General features: G+C 37.9%; 1 protein-coding gene across 1 annotated transcript in view; it reads left to right on the top strand.

The window, feature by feature from the left end:
• CLSTN2 (calsyntenin 2) overlaps positions 1-21,908 on the top strand; it is a 99,998-nt gene that overhangs the window by 5,330 nt on the left and 72,760 nt on the right. The window contains exons 3-4 of the mRNA XM_075031889.1: positions 4,618-4,767; positions 19,664-19,849. Of these exons, the coding sequence (XP_074887990.1) occupies positions 4,618-4,767; positions 19,664-19,849 (336 nt within the window). The remainder of the gene's footprint in view (positions 1-4,617; positions 4,768-19,663; positions 19,850-21,908) is intronic.

Genomic DNA, 21,908 nt, shown 5'->3' with positions numbered 1-21,908 from the left:
CTTTTGTGAGATCATAGTCTTTTTAGGCAAAACTTATTTCTTGATTCTAGATCAATATAGGGAGGATTTTGTTGTCTTGAAAAATCGTATTACAAATCGGGGAACATTTGCTGAACAGAAGAGAAAATCCTCCAGACTGTAGCAGTGCAAAGTCTACTTCACATCACCAAACTGTGTGAGGCACAAGTTGATAGGCACCCAGCACTGGCACAGGAAGCAGCATCCAGCTCTGGTATAGTTCTTGTAGATCTTTGTAAGTTAGGCACCTAAAAGTAGGTAATATAAAGCTTCCCATTTACAGTTGACAACTTTGACCCTTGGTATGTAATTTTTTGTGAATATGAAACCATAAGACTAAAAAAAATTGACTCTTGTATACGATGAGCCTAACTTGGAGGGTAATGAACTCTTGGTCATAAAATACAATCATGTAAAGATAAAGGACAAATTTGTGCTTTGCTATGCAAAGGATTGGGAATAAAAGTTTAAGATAAAATATGTTTTAAGAGACTTTTGCATGCAGTTTATTCTAGTTGTCTTCTTAGCAGAGAATCCCTATCACCAAGTGAGTTATCGTATCAATATTGTGTAGGCTTTTTTCAGGCAAGAGAAAAATTAAACCACAATGCATGGATCTGTTGTAATGCCAGCAGAACAACATTTAATGCATTTTCTGCCTTCATTTGTCAGGGATCATGGTGACATGATCAGAGAATTCAGATACAGATGCGAATTGTCACAGTTGTGATCTACTGGCATCTCTAAAATGGGGATAACTATTTGCCATCCCACCACTGAGAAGCACTTCACAAATACATATTCAGATTGTTCAATATGAAGATTTTGCCAAGAAAGGTTGGACCAGATGATCGTACAGGTCCCTCCCAACCTGGTATTCTATGATTCTATGAAGATGAGTTACTGACTTATCTGTACAGTCAGTACAGGTTCTATCAAGTTACATACTGTAGAAAATAGGTGTGGACAGGATCTCACGAGGTCATCCTTTACAGCACTGAGATCTGTGTTAGGAGCTATGCAAACTTCATATTGTCAGAAACTTTATAGTTAAGCATATGCATGTGATATTTATTTATTAAGCCACAATTTCTTTCCATTATCATTCAAAAGTGCACCTTTTTGACAAGAAGCTATTCTAATCTTTCAACTGACTTATGGTCAAACACCTCCTGGTTGGTGGCTCTTGGCAGCTGGGAATGTTGAGCTGCCGATCCTATGGGCAGACTGAAATCGGAGGCCACTCATGTAACAACACTAGCTCGCATCTCTTCTAAGAGTTACGAGATTCAGTTTTATACTTCTTATACACACAGGAAGTAAGTATATGGAATTTAAGAGGCAATTGCCATAGTAAATCAGTCAAGTCTTTCCCCGTTCTTGTGACTGCTCCAAAATAAGATGAAAGATAGCCATAAAAGAGGGAAGTCTGTATCAAACTGACCCTGAAGAAACAGAGGTGTAAATGTGTGTGTCCTCCAGCAGAAATTTTTATATTCCTGTTGTCACTTACCTGTTTGTTGTTTTTTAAAATCTGTTATAGCTTTGGATATTTCCAGTAAAAGGCAGAGATTTAGAAAGACTGAAAAAAATTAATTTTATGGCCTAATTGTGAACTGTGTAAAAAAGTACTTACTTCTCCCATTAAAATTTTCTTTTTTTAATGTTATTGATTGCCTTTTGTTTATGGGTGAGATGTAAATAGAAATTCCAAGTCTATCGTCTCTAAAACTTTAATTAGTCTGTATTTGTAGTGCTTCTTTTCTGTGTCTACTTTTTAATTGTATTGATTAAATTGTAAAATAACAAAGAAGCATAAAGCATCAGAGGTAACAGAAAAACAGAATAATTAAGAAATCAATAAACTATTGAGTAACATCTGCAAGACATCCAAATGACCTTTCAGAATAACACCCAATAGTCAGAATCTTTGTAGTCCAAATTTTAAAAGACTGTAAAGAAATACAAATCTGGGAAGACAGATTTAGTGAAATGCTGTTGTGGTTTAACCCCAGCCAGCAACTAAGCACCACGCAGCCGCTCACTCACTCCCCCCCACCCAGTGGGGTGGGGGAGAAAATCAGGAAAAGAAGTAAAACTCCTGGGTTGAGATAAGAACGGTTTAATAGAACAGAAAAGAAGAAACTAATAATGATAATGATAACACTAATAAAATGACAGCAGTAGTAATAAAAGGATTGAAATGTACAAATGATACGCAGGGCAATTGCTCACCACCCGCCGACCGACACCCAGCCAGTCCCCGAGCCGCGAAATCCCTGCCCCCCCCCCTTCCCAGTTCCTAAACTAGATGGGACGTCACATGGTATGGAATACACCGTTGGCCAGTTTGGGTCAGGTGCCCTGGCTGGGCATGAGAAGCTGAAAAATCCTTGACTTTAGTCTAAACACTACTGAGCAACAACTGAAAACATCAGTGTTATCAGCATTCTTCACATACTGAACTCAAAACATAGCACTGTACCAGCTACTAGGAAGACAGTTAACTCTATCCCAGCTGAAACCAGGACAAATGCAAATGTGTTGTAATGATTTATAAATCATAGAGGACAGTTAAATGTGCCACGCAAATTGCAGTGGTCTGCTAATGTAGATTCAGACAATTTTGGTTTCTTGAGAATTATCTCTGCTGATCGTGGACTAAAAGAATACCAAGGAGAACCAAATAGGGAATTATAAAGATTCATGTAAGAAATAATATAATGCAGAAAAGAAAGAACAACTGAGCAGATATTAAATGAATAATTAAGTATACAGTGGCAGTTTTTCTTTAAATCCTCTTAGGCAGGTACTAATCAAGGAACTCAAGACAGTGAAATGGGTAGCTTAAATTGTTTTGCCAATTTCTAACTCAAAAATAATGAAGTTGTTGATATTGTTATTGCAGTTGCTTTTGTGATGGGAAGAACTATCTACATGGCAGACTTGAAAATGCCTGGCAAGGTGAAGTGCCTGAGTGGGAGCCAAGGAAGCTGTAGGAGACAGTACTGTTTCCATATTAGCCTTCAGCAGGTCCTTCTGCTTCTCTGTTTGAGAAATAAAATTAGCAATAGGGCTTGTCCCCCCTGTGCCCTGCTCAGAAAGGGGGGGGGGGGGTAAAGACTCAAAGTCGACAGAAAATGGGGTATTGGGCCTGATTTATAGCTGCAGATGTAAGGGTCTACTTAAACTACAAATTTTGAACCAGAAGATGGTGATAATTGCAAAAGCAGTCTTTCTTCAGGCCTGACCTGCAAAGTTTTGCATCAGTTTCAATTAAACTACTAAAGTTGGCTTTAATATAGTAGTAGTCAGAGAAGTGTTGGGCTTTGACAAGATAAGGAGTGTGCATCAGAGAGAGACACCTGCTAAAAGTATTTACTTGTCAAAATAATGGAGGTTTAGTGAAAGACTTATTTAAGAAGTTTCGTTTGTCTGCTTTCACCTGTCTCTCATTCATTTGAATGCAAAAGAAACAAAACCCCACACCCAAACCCCCAAACAATGCCAGCATGCCTAACAACAGATACTTTAACTAGCACCTGTGGGAATCAGAGCACTGTGATTGACTATACTCCAGGATCTGGGTGCTCCTTATTCCAAATTTAGCCCAAACAACTTGATTTTGCAGATTATGCTTGAAAGCAGTTGTTATATGTAGGATTGATCCCGAGTAAGTTTGTTTCTTGAATTCTAGAACAAACATTCTCATTCAAAGAAATGGTATAATAAACAGCCCTGAGCAAAAGTGTGAAACATATTAAACAGTCTCAAGTTTCAATTTGAGGAAGAAGTGCATTTTGGTGGAAATGGACAGAATTAAAATGCTGAACTCATTAATTACAAAACCATACATTCTGCATGGTAATCTTCCAATCCTGCAGGAAGTACTCTGAGAAAGATCTTTCCCTTTCTTTGTGGAAGTTGTAATGTCTTTGTTCCCAAAACAGGTAATTTGTCACCTTTATATATGTGTCAGGTTCAGCAGATAATCTCTGTTGTTGCTGAGTTTTATTTTCCATGTGATCGTCTGTGCTGTCATATCAAATACTGCTAAGCGCTCTAATGTAGAACGTGATTCTGGGGCTTTTCCTTTTTTAAAAAAAAAAACAGCGAAAGGTGTTATAGGGCTAAAAATCTCTCTCACCTAAAGGGTAATAGCTTTAGGGAAAAAAAGAAGATACTTAGGCTGGGGAGATGTTCAGCAGTAGATCTTGGGAATGCGACTGCTGTGTTAAAGCAGTGTATTCTGGGAAGATGTGGAAAATGGGGTTGCACCTACTTTACATTTCAGGATGTAACTGCTAATTAGTCTTAAGTCTTACTTTACAAAGTGTTGTTGAACAGATGTTTTCTAATATAGACATGCCCATATTATATGCCTAGCATCTTGTATTTGCCTAAGAACTTCCTTATTTCTTTGCTGGATTGAAAGAAAATACTTCCCATTCCTTATAACTGTCCTGCCTGTGGATGTCCATGTACTTCAGAGAGCTTTCTGGACACAAAGGACTTCATCAACCAGGGCTCAAATGTTATAGTCTGTATATGCTTATCCAAGAAGTAATTTCTGAATGTTATCTTATATTGAATCTATAGGTAACATCAGAAACACTGAGAAACTGAACTATGATAAACAGCACCAGTATGAGATAATGGTAACAGCTTTTGACTGTGGGCAAAAACATGCAATAGAAGATGTCTTAGTACGAGTTAATGTCAAACCAGTGTGCAAACCAGGCTGGCAAGGTAAGGTTTAATGGTTCATATATTTTAATTTTTGTTTAAATCTCTTTTCTTTGTTGTTTTCCCTCCATCTCACAATAAGGAAACTAGGGTGCTTATTGCAGTGGTATAGAAAACCATTGCTATTTCTTTTGCTAAATTTATTCCAAGCCTGTTAAAAAAGTGGATAATAATCCCATACTTGTTTACATTTGCCATGTTTCTTCTCTAGTCAGAACAAAGAACAGATTAGAAAAAAAGATAAACTTCTATTCTAATTAAGCTATCTTATAATTCTGTCTGAATATACTGCAACTTATAAAAATATGCTTCTGATTTGCCTTTCTCCTACTACTCCTTTAAATAAAACTTTTGAAGCCACCATGACAAGGTAGTTTTCCCATGTGTGCCAGAGTTGTTCAGATTATCTTGTTCCAGGTACAGAATTGGCTTTCATGTGCATGCACGTATGAGTCGAGACACGCTCAACCGGCAGTGGGAGTGAAAGGCAATTTTTATCTTGATTACTGTCTTCCTATTGAGACATTTCTGTAGGAAATGATTTTCTAAAAAGATTCTAAGAATCTATGCTCTGTCTAAAATAGAGAAAAACACAGCTGGCAATGTACTAGGAAGATGGATATGCTACAAATTATAAGGAATTATGATGAAAATGAGGGCTGGATTAGGGACAAATGAACTGGATGTAACCACATTATGCAGATGTCATTCAGGACTAACCTGACCTTAATAATTGTAATTTTTAAAGACAATGATTGAGAAGGAAAAAATCAGTTTAGCTGTTGTACTTGAAGGTAAATTTGCAGACTGACATTTAGAAGGAAAAAAGGTTTTCTTTGTAAAATGAGAAGCCCTGATCTAGAGGACCTTGTAATGAAATGCGTGCAATATCATGATTCCGTTTTCACAGTCCTCACTTAGAGTAGAACCACATTTTAATTTTCCAGGGATGTACTGGTTCCCCACCCACCCAAGTATTTTGAAGAGCATTTTTATTTAAAACAAACAAACAAACAAACAAACAAACAAAAAACCTCCCTATGAACTATTTCCACATTTTCTGATCTTGTTGTTCAAAACCCCATGATTTATTCTATAAAACCAGTATGGTCTCTTTACACTGTAGAAATGTTCTGTTTTCATTTTATGGAGTCATCTCAAATAAATCAAATACTCCTAAATTAGCTTGGAATTTGTATTAAAATGGGTGCAACTGTTGATTATTTAAAATTTCCATTTAGGTGTTTTCCATTATTTCCATTTAGGTGTTTTATTGATTGAATAATTTCTGCAAAGACGCCTTACTAATGGTGTGTTTATATTGTCCAATATTGTCACACTTATTTCATAGTTCAAGCATCAATTATAGGACAGATGGTCATTGCTGGTCCCATCAGGTGGGTATTGACACCGGGTAGCCAATAGTAGCAATTGAAACAACCTCAAATAAGGTTTGTTTTGTGGTTGGGGTTTTTTTGGATGCTTTGTTCATCTTAGATTATGTGGAGAGTTTACAAGGTATTTAAGTTTTTAATGAAAAACTGGAATTCAACTACTGTTATTTTATGCATGCAAAATTTATATTCTTCTTTTCTAGAAGTCAAAGCTGTATGTGGCTGATGGTTTGGTTAACACTAGGTATTTAATATGAGCAGCTGCCAGCTTGTTATTTTTAGTGTAATCGTGAGAAAGTAGACAGAGAAAACAGCATATGTAAAGCAATAACTCCTAAAAAAAAGAATGCAATACATAAGAAAGTTTAAAGCAGCTTGTCTAAAGCATCTCAGATGGGAAAGGATATGCTTTGTTAGCATTCATTATGCTTGAATTTGGGCTTTTTGTTTATTTCTGTGGCAATTTGGCACAACTATTCCTTGTTTCTTCTGATCTGATACAAGTTTTATGATGGGTCTTTATCATAGGCAATGTAAAAATATGAAATAGCTCAATATGTTCTGCTCAGCATATTCCATGCCATCCACGTGGAATTGTGCCTTTCCATCTGTCAAACAGGTGACAGCTTCACTTCACTGGCATGTCTCCAGGTCAAATGGCACAAAGTGCAAGCAGATAGTGTTTGCTTACTCAGGGTATAAGGTAAACAATTGGGTAGACATGACTTTAGTTCTTAATTACTATGTCATTAATTATAATTTGAAAATGAGCTACAACAGAATGCTTCCAGAAAATTCTACATTTCTCTTAATGAGATTCTTTTATGTCTACTTATTTTTAAAGGTGAAGATAATGAGATAGGTGATGTTGTTTTCCACTTTGAGCCAATATCTGTAAAAATTACCTGTTTCTAGGAAAAAAAAATATCAAATAAGCAGAACTTACTAATAGTATTTCCAGTGCTTAAAGAGGAAATCTGGAGACTGGGAATGGAGGATATTTATAGTGTTCTTTCTTCCCTGTGTCTGTGACTCTCTGTGATCTCCCCACAAAGAGGCAGTCAGCAGGTATTCTCCATCTTCTTTGAAATAATGATATATTTGAAAATATTGGATGACTAAGGGAGGTAAAACAATGTTTTGCTTGACAGAAAAGATTAATATTCTGCGCTGTTGGTTATAATATAGAAGTTGCCAAAATATGATATATGGGGTTTTTTTCTTGTTCTTCAATGTTAGCTTGAACAAATAAATATTTGGAATTTCAATTTATATCTAGTTAGTTAGTTCTTAAAAGTTACTGGCTCTAGGAATCTGAAATATTGTGCAGTTCTTTCTGTGACTGTTGTGAATAGAGATTGTCATAGTCTAATGCAAAGTCAGTGTTAAAAATTTCAGTGCAATAGTTTTCAATGCAGATGCCCTTCAAATAACCTCCATTGTTCAGGGGTGGGACAGGGAAGAATAGGTTTACATAAACAATGTATGAAATTGTTCCTGTTTCTAGAGGCCAACTCCACATGACTAACGTGTAGCAGAGCAAATAAGACTCAACAAGCCAAGGTGCTATCCTTTAAGCAATATTCCTTTGGGCTAATAGCATTTAAGTCTTCATTAAACCTAGGAGCTACTTCCCTACTCTTTGAAGATGGACATTAACATATAATCAGCAAGCATTCCCACACAGACATTTTCAGCAAACAACAAGCCTCCACTCTATTAAGAGGCTACTTTAGAAACAAACTTGATCCAAACTGACATCAAACCATTCTGAGCAGACCACTTTGAAATGTTATTAGTATCCTAAGCAAGCTAAAAATGTAAATCAATGAACCAAATTAATTCCTAATCAGTTATTTTAATTGAAAAGTCTTGTGAGTTTTGTCAACTGACTTTTACAGCTATGCTACAAATTCTCTTCATGCTATCTGTGTGTTAATTTCCATGATTTTCAAACAATGGAGTGATCACTTACTGCCAGGTAAGTAAAGAGACTACATTATAAAGAAAAGTTAGATGATAGTATTTCTGACACCATAATAGGTACATTTGCAGTTGAAGTTATTTCTATTTTTTGGTTTTTTGTTGTTTTTTTTTTTAATGCAATTAGTGGGTTTCCATGCTAAGAAAAACCCTATTATCTTCAGCACATTCCCTGGGATTCTGTCCGTTCTTCCAGAACTCTACCTTTGTTTCAGTTCTATGGACACAGAGAATACACTAGACTTTTTCCTGTAGATTGACTTCCAGTGTGGTTCTTTTTACTACAGTAGTTTTAATGTCACAAATACCGATTTCTGTAACATTACGCCTGCCTTATTCAAAGTAGTGTAGACAGACTTCTGGCAACATAGTACTAAATATGCATATAGTATTTTCCTTAAAAAACCTGAGGTGAAACAAGAAAGAGTCAAAACCCGGTAATCTACACCATGTTTTCTGTAGCTCATTTATGGTACCATAATATTGTCTTTTCTCCTTTCTGCTACTTTTAGGAACAGTCTTCATAAAACTGAAGAAGTTACTGTCCCCCCTAGTGGGATAGCAAATGGAACTAAAATATCAAACAATGTGCTAAAATATGCAAGATAGCAGAAAATTGAAAACAATTATTCCTGTACCAAGCTCTCTGATGAATGATGTACTACATGGGGAGAAATAAAGAGGAGTTTAGCCTCAAAACATGAAGGGCAGAATCATGTACCCAAACAGTTAAAATATATTTTGAGTCTGCTAGAGATCTGCTCAACTATTGACAATTAAACCAAAAGTCAGGTTGTTCCCTAAAATGCAATTGATTTCAGACAGGAAGCAGTTATTAAGGCATAAACCGAAAAAGCTCCTCTAAACGAATCAGTTGAATACCCCAATAAATTATCAGAGGACTCTGTGTTTCTGAAACAAACAGGGAAGGTTGAATGCATTTCTTGGGGAGATAAGTATGTAGCAAAGACAACAGCCCAAAAATTAAGTCACATTGTCTCCTCTGACCAAAGAGGACTTAATTTTTTTTCCGCCAAATTTGTTATGACCCTTGCATAAGCAATGCTCACTAACCTCCAATTGAAAAGAAAATTAGGACTCTGATTAGAAAACAGGATTTCACAGCATCTAGCCTGAAATGTTTTTCTAATTTGAAAAGATTTCCTACACTTACCTCCAAGTCCTATGAACTCATATACACCTGAGGTAACAATATAAAGAAGTTCCTTAAAAATCCATCTAAAAAAAAAAAAGTTCCTTAAAAATTCAATGATTTTCCACTTAGTGTTTACTTAAAAATGATTTTAAAATAAAAGCTTCTCTTTGTTTATTTACTAATATACTATAAAAATATTTACTAAGAGTAGTTAATGTCTCAAAGATACTGCATGTTACTTCTTTTTAAGGCATGTAGCAATCACTAAGGTGACCTAGGGCTTTGCTACCACCAAAAGGCACATTCTTCTCTTTAATGTTGAATAGTCATTCAGAGGCCAGGTACAGGTCAGATCAGCTTGCTTTTCCTGCTGAAATATAATCTTTCTTTTGTTCAGAGAAGGGCAGAACCTTCTCTTTTGGTAGCAGAGTGATCTTACATCACTTTTGATTCAACATACTACAGAGATGCTATTTGCAGTAGATGCTGAGTGATTTTAGAAATGTATTCATGTGGGCTTTCTAGTAAAATCCAATTACAGAGGAAAACCAAAACTGTATTGGCTTTTGAGCTGTCAGTGCTTTTAACAAGGAGCAATATGATTACTAAAGCAATTGGTTATGTGGAGGAGGGTGGTCAAGTACAGAAACCTTCAGCAGCAATTTTAAAGGCACAAATATTTTTTGCAATAAATATAAATCAATTTCTGTTCTTCTTGTGTACATACCTAGCAGTTTAAAAATGCAATGCTTGCGTTGTCTTATCTATAAGATATTTACCCATATTTTAAAAAATTAAATTTATTACAAAGCAGGGAGCTTTTATGCCAGTGTAGTCTTGGAGCTGCTGTGCATGTATTAGCCATACATCCTTAAAAAAAAGTAATCATAACAAAATGCTTACAAGCTATTAACTTGAATGGCACCATTTTAGTAGAATACCCAGTCTTTAAATACCCATTTCAGACATTTGAAAATCAATTGAACTTCTGAGTACTTTTGATTTTTGAGCTCAGAGTTTACATAAGTTCATACTCATTTATGTAGTTGTATCAGCATTATATTTTCTTTTATTTGACTACCAGTCATATTTAGAGAAAGCAGTCATACCTGTTTCAATCTAATTTTTAAGATAAGCTCTCCTTTCCTCAGCAAATTCTGTGTACATATTACAGCTAAATATATCTTTCCCGAACACTCCAGATGTGATGTTTTCACATGTTTCTTTTTACCATAGCCTCTTACTGGAAACCCAGTGATTCCAAGACTACCTTTCTTTTGCCTGGCTGTGTCAGACTGTTGGCTCATGGACATGCTGTTTCTGACCTAACGGAATCAGCTCTTTTAGCTTGTGTCATTTTTCAGTGATGACTCACCAGTTTGCCGAAGTCCCTGAGCATGAACTGCCACTTTGTATCACTACTACAGAGCAATATTTCTGTAACACTAGTTCTCAAGGTCATCTTATTCTGTGCTTGGGATATCTTCTTTCTATATTGCCTTCCAATGTAGAATTGCCTTTCAGTTTTGTCACTAGCAGAAGTAATTAACACAGTCCTGGGTTTGCGCCAAGACCATTAATGGAAATATCAAATAACAATCCCGAGGCAGATTCACAGGAATCTTTACTAGTCAATTCCCTGTGTACCATGAACTTTACATTTTCAGAGTAACCCATTATTGCCCTCTCTTTGGGCAGTTCTGTGTATATGTTACAATTGCAATATTAAAGCCTGTCTTTTCCATCTTAACAGATGTAAGAAACCATTCATTTTAGACCTATTTAACTAGATCCTTATTTCCAAATACCTCTGTGGAAGTTCACTCCTTTGTTCGCCTTTCTGCATTTACAACTACAAAAAAATTCTTTCCTTTTTTAAATTTTTCACTGCAAGATCTCCATGAGCTTCACTGGGGCAATTATAATTTCATTGAGAAGTTTCTTATCTCTGAGATGTAGCTGACAGATGGTGGTTCCATTAATGTTTCCTCTGGTCAAAAGTTAAAGCACTACAGGATATCCAGTTAGGTTTGAAGTTTTTCCCTATGATTTTTTTTTCCTCTGCATGTAATAACCTCCACATATTCTTACACCATAGGCTTAAAAATTGCAGACTTTCTACATGAGTTTTGACATCCTTAATTCAATTGGTTTCAGTAAGTAGTCCATGTGCTGTTTCAGAGCGTGTCTTTTGGAATTTGAGAAGCTCTTTGTGTACTCTTCAGCAGAGAAATCCCTTGGAATAGCAGGATCCAAACACTAGTCACAGCCCTTGTTCTCCAGGATAACTAGGGAGCTGCCTCTTCCCATAATGACATCTTTTTGTGGTAGTTTGTCCTTCTGAGAACATTAGAAGTCTAACTACATCTAAACCTGGTGTCAAGGAGCTTCAAGAGCAGGGCTACTCCCTAAAGGAAGGCAAGCCAGGAGCCACTTTTGGTAACAGAGCTGGCAGAGCTTTCATCATCAAGGGCCAACCCCTAACCCAACTGAGGTGAGAAGGGCAGACCCAGAGATGGGGGCCAGCTTCAGCCAAGAGTCCAGATCCTCAGGCATGTTCATGGTGAGGAGGCATGTCCCAGGAAGTGGATCCATAGATCAGAGTTAGGATCAGGTCACTGGACAGGTCCGTAGTGATGAGGCCAGGCTGTCAAGCCAGAAAGCCAGTCCATGGGTTGACTTCTGCATGAAAGGTTGCATTGGCTTTGTGTGGCAAGGTTTTGGTAGCGGGGGTGGCTTCAGTGAGAAGCTGCTGGAAGCTTCCCCTGTGTCCAACAGAGCCAATACCAGCTGGCTCTAAGATGGACCTGCTGCTGGCCAAGGCCGAGCCAATCAGTGATAGTGGTAGCGCCTCTGGGATAACAGATTTAAGAAAGAAAAAAAGTTGCTGGGACAGACAGAAATGGCAGCTAGAGAGAGGAGTGAGAACATGTGAGAGAAACAACCCTGCAGACACCAAGGTCAGTGAAGAAGGAGGGGGAGGAGATGCTCCAGGCGCTGGAGCAGAGATTCCCCTGCAGCCCGTGGGGAAGACCATGGTGAGGCAGGCTGTCCCCCTGCAGCCCATGGAGGTCCATGGTGGAGCAGATCTCCACCTGCAGCCTGTGGAGGACCCCACGCCGGAGCAGGTGGGTACCTGAAAGAGGCTGTGACCCCATGGGAAACCCACGCTGGAGCAGGCTCCTGGCAGGACCTGCGGATCTGTGGAGAGAGGAGCCCACGGAGCAGGTTTTCTGGCAGGACTTGTGACCCCGTGGGGGACCCGCGCTGGAGCAGTGTGCTCCTGAAGGACTGCACACCGTGGAAGGGACCCACGCTGGAGCAGTTTGTGAAGAACTGCACGCCGTGGGAAGGACCCACATTGGAGAAGTTCGTGGAGGACTGTCTCCTGTGGGAGCGACCCCACGCTGGAGCAGGGAAAGAGTGTGATGAGTCCTGCCCCTGAGAAGGATTAAGTGGCAGAGACAACGTATGATGAACTGACTGTAAACCCCATTCCCCATCCCCCTGCGCTGCTGGGGGGGGTTGGTAGAGAATCCAGGAGTGAAGTTGAGCCTGGGAAGAAGGGAGGGGTGGAGGGAAGGTGTTCTCAGATTTGGTTTTATTTCTCATTACCCTACTCTGGTTGATTGGTAATAAATTGAGTTAATTTTCCCCAAGCTGAGTCTGTTTTGCCTGTGATGGTAATTGGTGAGTGATCTCTCCTGTCCTTATCTCAACCCACCAGCCCTTTGTTATGTTTTCTCTCCCCTGTCCAGCTAAGGGGGGGCGGGAGTGGAGTGATAGAACAGCTTTGGTGATCACCTGGTGTTCAGCCAGGGTCAACCCACCACAAAGGTCCCTATGGCTAGACCTGGGGCTGAGCTTAAATAAACCTCCTGGCCCAAGGGTGCAAATGGACACCCCAAGTGAGGCTTGTGGAGGCTTATAACGGCTTATTAGAGCTCTTGGGGCTCTGACACCCAGTCTGCTCCAGGAAATATCTATTATTATTTAAATGCAGTCTCACAACAAATAATAGTTTAGCCTATGCTGGTTTTTCCTTTTTTTTTTTTGATGCTTACATGTTTATTTTGCATAATTAGGGCTTGTGGTTGTATCACTCGATGGCATATTCAGTGTCACTAGTTCAGGCACAACTGCTAATCCATTATGGTTCGCTAACTCCTGTGACAGCAAACTTTACACTATCCTGCAGTAGTCCAAATTTCTGTCTGTCTCTATTTTTTGTGTGTTTTAAACTATCAGCATACTGCAGAAAGAAATGGTGTATATGGATGTTTATTTATGCTTATGAGATCTGCATTCAAATCTCTTAGCAAGCCATGGTGCCTTAGAAGGGCTTTGGAAGTAAGTTTGAGTCTTCTCTTCATGGTGGAGAGGTTTTAACTGAGTCAGATGTTCTGATTAGCATTTCCTTAACAAATCACTCATTGTATTTAGCATGCTTAATATATGTGGCATCAGATTTAGCATTCCTGTCATTTGTATGTTACTAGCTTGTAGATTAGCTGTCAAACCTAGAAATATTTATTAGGGTTTTTTTTTTTTTAATTTTGTTATATGGCTAGTGGTGCTAGATGTGAAATTATCTTTTCCCCTTTAAAATAATGAACAGAAATTTAAAGATTATTTTGCAATGTTGGTTAAAAACATTCATATTTTATGTATACATGTGTATGTATGTGTATGTATATATGTATGCATATATATGTATGTACATATGTATATTATATATATAAAAGTTAATTTTAAAATGGGGGGCAATATAATTTAATAAAAAATATCCTAACTGGTATTTATGGTTGCTATTTATGGTATCTATGTCTGTTATTGAACACACACAAGAAGCATGATCCTAGCTGATACTTAAATTTTGTTTCAATTTTGGCATAATTTCTACCAAACTCCCATAGCACAATACATGTCTGCTAGCAGTGGTAGGAGTTGTGGCACCCATTGTAAAGCTCGGTACTTGGTTCCCAAGAGAAAAAGCATTTTTTTCTATCAGTGGTGTTGAAAGAAAATTGTAGTTTTGTGAGGGCAGTGCACTGCTCTTCCAAATATCATTGTACAGCATCTAGAGCTGCCTGGCTGCTGCTTTTAAGATACAGGGAGTTTCATAAATCATGAAAATAAGTGTACTTTTGGCAAAACTACAGAGATATTTCTGATCTTTTTTGAAATACTTTGTGTATACTGATATTTTTATTTATTCTAGATTGTTTCAGATTTTCAAATTAATAGAGAGCAAAATGTTTACTAAAACCAAATACTTCAGCAAAGCTGTGAAGTGTATAAGAGTAAAAAAAACCCAAAACACTAAAAAACCAAAACAGCAGAATAACCTTTAGCCAAGTATCCAGCCTACATAGGTAGGACAGATGAGAAGATGCTGTAGACAAAACAGAAGATCTAGCAATTACATTGCTCTGGGAACCTTATGATCCAGCTATTTTGTAGAGATGCTGCAGAGACTCACTAATAGCACTACATAAATTTTATCTTACATTTAGCTGCCAGGATGTACATCTTCAGTCCAACATGAGAGAAGTTTTGCATTTCACTGACATAGTAGTTGTGTTGCAATTGTCTTTAATTACCTTCACATCATTTTTAATGTCATGAGGTGGAATCAAAGTTTATGGCCACAGGCATGTAGGAGGAGACATGAATCAGGTCATACCTCCTCTGCATGAGTGCTATACTCTTTCAAGGAAAAATCAGATTAAATCATTCTTACCGTCATCAAGCATTAGAAATGAATTAAAATATAATACATGGATCACAAGGAAAGAGAGTCATGTACAAAACTGTTTAGTGTGGAGATCAAGGGAAGTCTCTACATTATCCTTCTGTTAAAAGGAAAATTTATTTAGTGCATTGGGATTTACTTTTAAAGGGTCAAACTGTCACCGATGTTTGATCCATTTTGATCTTGGAATAGTTTGAGTATCTCAGAGATTGAGATCCAAGTCTACATAGTTGTTTTACAATTGATGAAATCTGAACCACAAATGACATTGTGATACACTGTAATGTTATGTTGGAGGTATAATCCAGCTGGGTCTGTGTTATATTGTGTGAAAGAGCTTTATACCACAAGTGGCAAGCAAAAGCCTATTGGATTAAAAAATCCAAACAAAAGCTGTCTTCTGCAGGACTCAACAGGGCTAGTTTTAGTCAAACTTCTCCCATGGGATTAGTCTTCCCCCCTTACTGAGGAGACAGTGCTTACCTTAATAAGTCTGCACTGTAATGTGGTGGTGTCGCATGACAGTTTGTGTCAAAGGAGGAACGATGTTGGTTGAGTTTAGCTAATCTAGTGCAACCTACCATTTCAAATGGGATTATGTATCTTTTGACTGTTTGCATAACCCTAGACATGAGTCACATTTTAAGATACAGTTTTTAAATATCTGAAATTCAGAGGCTTTTGTAGAATGAGGTTAAATAAGACTCTTCTTCTGAGTCAGTTCTAGAGGAATCAAAAAAGTGCCACCACATTCCTGAGGTGAAGGTGCTGATCTTTTGAATGTGTCCAATACAGGATGTTATTCTGGGAGAAAGAAAAATAATGATCTTCACATTCAAAATTAAATTAAAGACTTCGGGTTTTCTCACAATAAGCTGTTCGCACTGACACCACTTCTTGCTTGTTCTAACTCTATGCACTTTCCAACATTACTAATTTTACTGGTGGTGAGATACAGAGGGTGCTGGCCTCAGCTTCAACACCTCTGGGGTGCTGAAATGCCATGGGGGCAGGTAGTATATAAATAAGCCAGTTGATTTGTATCAGAGCTATTGCTACCTTTAAGGACTGTATTGCTAACTCAGAATTGTATCATACTCCCTTATTGCCTCGTGCCTGCCTGGGAATGCCTTCTGCATGGAGAGGGACTCCTTGGTGGACTTCCTAAATCTGCACTAAGTCAGTGAAATAAATGCTAGTGGGATTTAGGATGAGGATTGGTCTATGGTGCTGCAGGGGACCAAGGTACAAAGGTTCAAGTCTAGTTGATGTTTTACAATTTAGAGCTGAGATAAATGCGAGTGATTTAGAACGTTCAGTGTTTATGATCTCTGGGTACAAATTACCATTTCTGCCAAGTTGAAAGGTAATGCTGTGAAATGAAATACCTCTTCCAATCAAAGGGATGTTCATGTGGCAGAAATAGAGGTCTTCCATTATTCTTCCTTGTGAGTAATGGCATTTTATATAGCATGTTTTTTATAAGATATTCTTCATATAACTGGAGGTGAGTAGGCAGCTGCAGATATGTTACAGTTAATAATTCAGTCACGTCTTGCATGCCCTAATGAATATTTTGCATGAGTGCCCGTTAATTTGATATAGCAGAGAAATGAAAACGTGGCTGAAACCTGAAAGCTGCTGAGATAGCCAGAAATGTTTCAGATACATATGAGACTTTATTTTTCCTTTGGGGTAGAGGATTATAACATTTTAACTGGTGAATAAGAGACTATAAGGATCAGTAATTTGTATATTAGTAGCTTGTATACAAACAAGCAAATTATTTTTACCTTAAGTATCTGATAGAATTTGCTGCTCTTGTTCGATTGGAAAAATGTTAACCTCGAGTTTCTGGAATGGATAGGGAACAGAAATCTGTTGTTGTAATGATGTACCTTATATGATACTTGAAATTCTAAGGGAACTGCTTAAGTTGGCAATTGCAGACAAATTATGCAATACTGCAGATCAAATCTAACTTAATATGGAATGAATGGGCTGAATATTATTACCTGAAAATTACTACTGAAATAGCAACTCAGCTGATGTGTGCACAGGCAATAAAGTAATCATAGTTGTCTTTTAGTCAGTGATGCCCAAGTCCTAAAGATTTTAGTAAAAATAGACATTAAACATACTTTCAAAATGTTCCATGAAGTCTCACCTTCCCCTTGAGAACAAAATGCTACATGATTACCATTTGGATTAAAAGTCGTGAAGAAAATCTGATAATTTTGTAATGCAGACTAGTAACTGTCAGCATCCTATCTCCTTTGTCTGGACTAATGTTTGCTCTACATTTCAAAATGTTTGCATGGACTTTCAGATTTTCTTGTAAATTTTTAATCCAATTTGAGATGCTGGGAGAGAGCACCTTTCTTCAAGCTTTCTGAAAATGAGGTCGGTTGAAAAACACCAAACTTCTTCACTTACTAAATATATATATATAAAAAATTACTTTTCCTTCAACTGATATTTAGAAAGAATGTCTCTGTCCATTTGCTTTAAGAGATTTCATTGACTGCTAGGACCTGGAATTTTTCCATTTATCTAGTCCTCTTTTACCTAGGACTAAAAAAAAGTCAGAGAAACTTCAGCTGTGTATGCAGGAGTACTTTTTTTGGCAAATTTTACAGATACACAGCTGTACACATTAGGTAGCAGAGTTGAATAGTTTTGTGACTTCAAAATAATTAACTATTTGCATCTCTGTATTAATGTGGCATTATTATTTATGTTGCATGGCAACTTGGCTGGAATTAGCTAAAATGTATGAGAGTTATGAACCTGTAAGAGCAACGAGGAGGAGGCCCACGAAAATGGCCAAAGGGCTGGAACATCTCTCCTATGAGGAAAGGCTGACAGAGTTGGGGTTGTTCAGCCTGGAGAAGAGAAGGCTCCAGGGAAACCTTATAGCAGCCTTCAGTACTTAAAGGGGGCCTGCAAGAAAGACAGAGAGAAACCTTTTACCGAGACCTGTAGTGACAGGACAAGAGGTAACAGTTTTAAACCGAAAGACGGTAGATTTAGGTTGGATATAAGGAAGAAATTCTTTGCTGTATGAATGGCGAGACACTGGAACAGGTTGCCCAGAGAAGGTGTGGATGCCCTGTCCCTGGAAGTGTTCAAGGTCAGATTGGATGGGGCTTTGAGCAACCTGGTCTAGTGAAAGATGTCCCTGCCTGTGGCAGGGGAGTTGGACTAAGTGATCTTTGAAGGGCCCTTCCAACCCAAACCCTTCTATGACAATGTGAACTGTAAAGATAGCTGAAATACACGTTAATTAATGCTGCTTGTTTGGGTTTTCTCCAAAGCAGGTTGCAAATACCATAATTAACTGGATTTAAAAATTAAATGCCTCAGTTGAGAAGCATAGTAGTACTTATGGCATGCCCAGGTGGCTGCCTAAGGCAGGTGACTGTTTAAATGTTGTGGACTGTGAGGCATCTGGATAAGCAAGACTACAGATTAGTCAGATCTGGCTGAAAGCATGAGTAGTCCTTTCAGCTGTAACTTTTTGTCATTAATACTTCACAAAATTAGTAAGACATTTAAAGACAAGAAGTGGCACTACAGATGTGTTATATTATCTTTTGGTCACAGTCCAGTGAGACTGATGTATATAGCCTGGTCCTTGGAGATATTTGTTCTGTATCACAAAACTATGAAATCTGACCAAATTCAGTGCAGCAGACAGCCTCATCCCTGTAGAGCTGGCTTGTAATCAGTCACATGGACATTGGAGATCCAGACTGACACCAGTTAGCACTTCTTGTCAGGATATGTATGTACCCCATGCTTGTGTGACTCTAGCAGCAGTAGCATTACTTAATTCAGTCTGACACTCTTTTACAAAGAGGGGTGTCGCAGTTTAACCCCAGCCAGCAACTAAGCACCACACAGCCGCTCACTCACTCCGCCCCCATCCAGTGGGATGGGGGAGAAAATCGTGAAAAAGAAGTAAAACTTGTGGGTTGAGATAAGAACGGTTTAACAGAACAGAGAAGAAGAAACTAATAATGATCATGATAACACTAATAAAATGACAACAGTAGTAATAAAAGGATTGAAATGTACAAATGACGCGCAGTGCAATTGCTCACCACCCGCCGACCGACACCCAGCTAGTCCCCGAGTGGCGATTCCCTGCCCCCACTTCCCAGTTCCTATACTAGATGGGATGTCCCATGGTATGGAATACACCGTTGGCCATTTTGGGTCAGCTGCCCTGGCTGTGTCCTGTGCCAACTTCTTGTGCCCCTCCAGCTTTCTTGCTGGCTGGGCATGAGAAGCTGAAAAATCCTTGACTTTAGACTAAACACTACTGAGCAACAACTGAAAACATCAGTGTTATCAACATTCTTTGCATACTGAACTCAAAACATAGCACTGTACCAGCTACTAGGAAGACAATTAACTCTATCCCAGCTGAAACCAGGACAAGGGGCAAACCCCAATTTTTTAGGACAGTAACTTATTGATGCCAAGTTCAGAAACTTTTATTTTTGTCTTAGACAGTGACCTTTGAGAACAATATGTTATTTAGAATTGTATAACTCCCTTCCCTTTTTTTAACCAGTCTTGTATCTTTTTGTTGGTTTTTTTCAGACTGGAACAAACGGATTGAATACAAGCCCGGTTCTGGCAGCATACCTTTGTTTCCCAGCATTCGTCTAGAAACGTGTGATGGACCAGTTTCCTCAATACATACCACCATTGAATTACAGACCAATTACATTGGAAAGGGCTGTGATCGTGAAACGTACTCAGAAAAATCTCTGCAGAAATTATGTGGTATGAATATGGCTTTCAGTTGATATAATATTTTTCTAGATGAAGCGCCAATTCCTTGTGACCTGTAAGCATGCAATACATGAACTTCATTCAGCTGGTTCATTTTGGATTGTAGCAATGAAAATGAAGGGAGTGGTGATATTTGACTGGTGCTCCATTTTTCTTTTCCATTTCTTTTCACTCTTTTTCATACTTCTCCCTGCTTTAATTTTTTTCTCTCCTGCTCCTCTTCCTTTCTCTATTTTTTCTCTTTCCTCATTTCACCTCTTTTTCACTCTTTCTTCCCTCTGCTACTAATAATGGTGTGACAGTGTTAGTGAGATTTCAGGTATAGATTTGCCATTATAGGAAGACCATAGGATTTGATGAGTATTGAATGTCTGTCTTGTGTTTCGGTTTTCCTGACTCAGCTTTCTGTTCTGCTGCTAATTACTGTTCTAGAGTAAAAACAAACAAAAAGTAAAGGAACATTTGGGGCAATCATTTGAGCAAAAATATTTAAGAAACATGAATTTCAGAAAAGAGGTATCCTGGTAAAGAAAGGTTGCCTAGTTATTTTCTTCCTTTTTCCTCCTTCTTGATAACTTGATCTAAAAGATACAAATTAATCTTGAAAGGTAGATTAAATACTTGAAGATACTGCTGTATTTTTGTGACTTTAAGATTATGTGTATGGCAAAGCAATAGCCACACATTAAGCTGTTTATCTTTTGCCTTTTGAGATCTGCTGTCTCTCCTCCTCTTCTAAAATCCCATCTTCTTAGAGACCTCATCTGATGCCCTGATGGTATGGAGCATTGATTCCCATCTTCACCAAAATGTCTCTTTGCCTGGCTCCTGTCTGAGCTACAGTAGCAAATGTACAATTTTTTTCCATTTAAATGCATGGATTTTGGTTTATGGTGCTTTGGTGTATGGCTTATATTTGCTTTGATAACCACACAACGGTGTTGCAGATATGTTAATATCAATACACTAACCTTTAAGAAATAATTTTGTAAATGAAAATTTTCAGCTAGTGTTACTAAATTATTAGAAAAGGAGAACCAATTCCCAGGGTAAAACAGTTTGCAGTTACTATTACCAATTACCTGTGGAGACTGGGAAAGCGAGGTACAGGTGAGTGGGAGTAGTAGCATTCTCGTAAAATCTGAATATTTTCAACCTGAAAATTGCTTAGTTAAGATTACAGAAACAATCATAATTTTAATGCTGTGTCTTTACCCAACTGACTGGGATCCTGGAAAAGCAGGAGAAAACCCATCTGTCAACAGTATGCATCTTCATTGTGTTAATGACATTAAAAGTGAGAGGTTGAGCAAGGTTATGTGACCTATCGGGGACTTGATTTCATAAAATACTAGCATTTTAATAAAAATAAATATGTTATAAAGTCAAGTACTTTTGCCTCCTCTAAGAACCTGTATTGGCAGCAAAAAGAATATTGCTTTATGCCTATTACAGACCTGAACTGCAAATGGCGCAATCATTCAGAGGAGATCACTACGTACAAGATCTAAATGACCAAATGATTACATTGACATAAAACACCAATAGCAACTATGTCCAACAATGTTATCATTTTAAGTTTAGGACTGAAAGTAGGTACCTTCTGCTGGTGTAAAAATCCTTGGTTGAGGAAGGTTGTGAAAAGTCTATGGGGTTCAGTTTGTAGAGGATGTCTTGACTACCTTACTTGCTGACACTTAAGCAGTAGAGAAGAGAATTTCAAGACTTTCTCTTCTTTTTCTGAATAAACTAGATGTTTCCCAATACTACTCCAATCTTAATTCATTGTCTGTGCCATGTGTAAGCCGAAGCTGGTAAAAAGCAGAATGATCAAAAACATTTCAGCAGGTCTGTCAATGCCATTATAGTAGTTGTAGACAGCCTTTGAGCAGGTGGACAGATGTACTGTCTAACATTACTGCTGAACTTCCAGTTTTTAGTCAGCACATCTATGAAGGAACAGAATGAAAAGCACTTGAAAAAATAAATAGAATGTAAAAACTATATGTAAGTGGGGCAGGAAATTCTCATTGCTGAAAGAATATTTTTT

The sequence above is a fragment of the Buteo buteo genome, chromosome 7 (genome assembly GCF_964188355.1).
Source record: "Buteo buteo chromosome 7, bButBut1.hap1.1, whole genome shotgun sequence".
NCBI lineage: Eukaryota > Metazoa > Chordata > Aves > Accipitriformes > Accipitridae > Buteo > Buteo buteo.
This window is presented reverse-complemented; position numbering and strand designations above follow the sequence as displayed.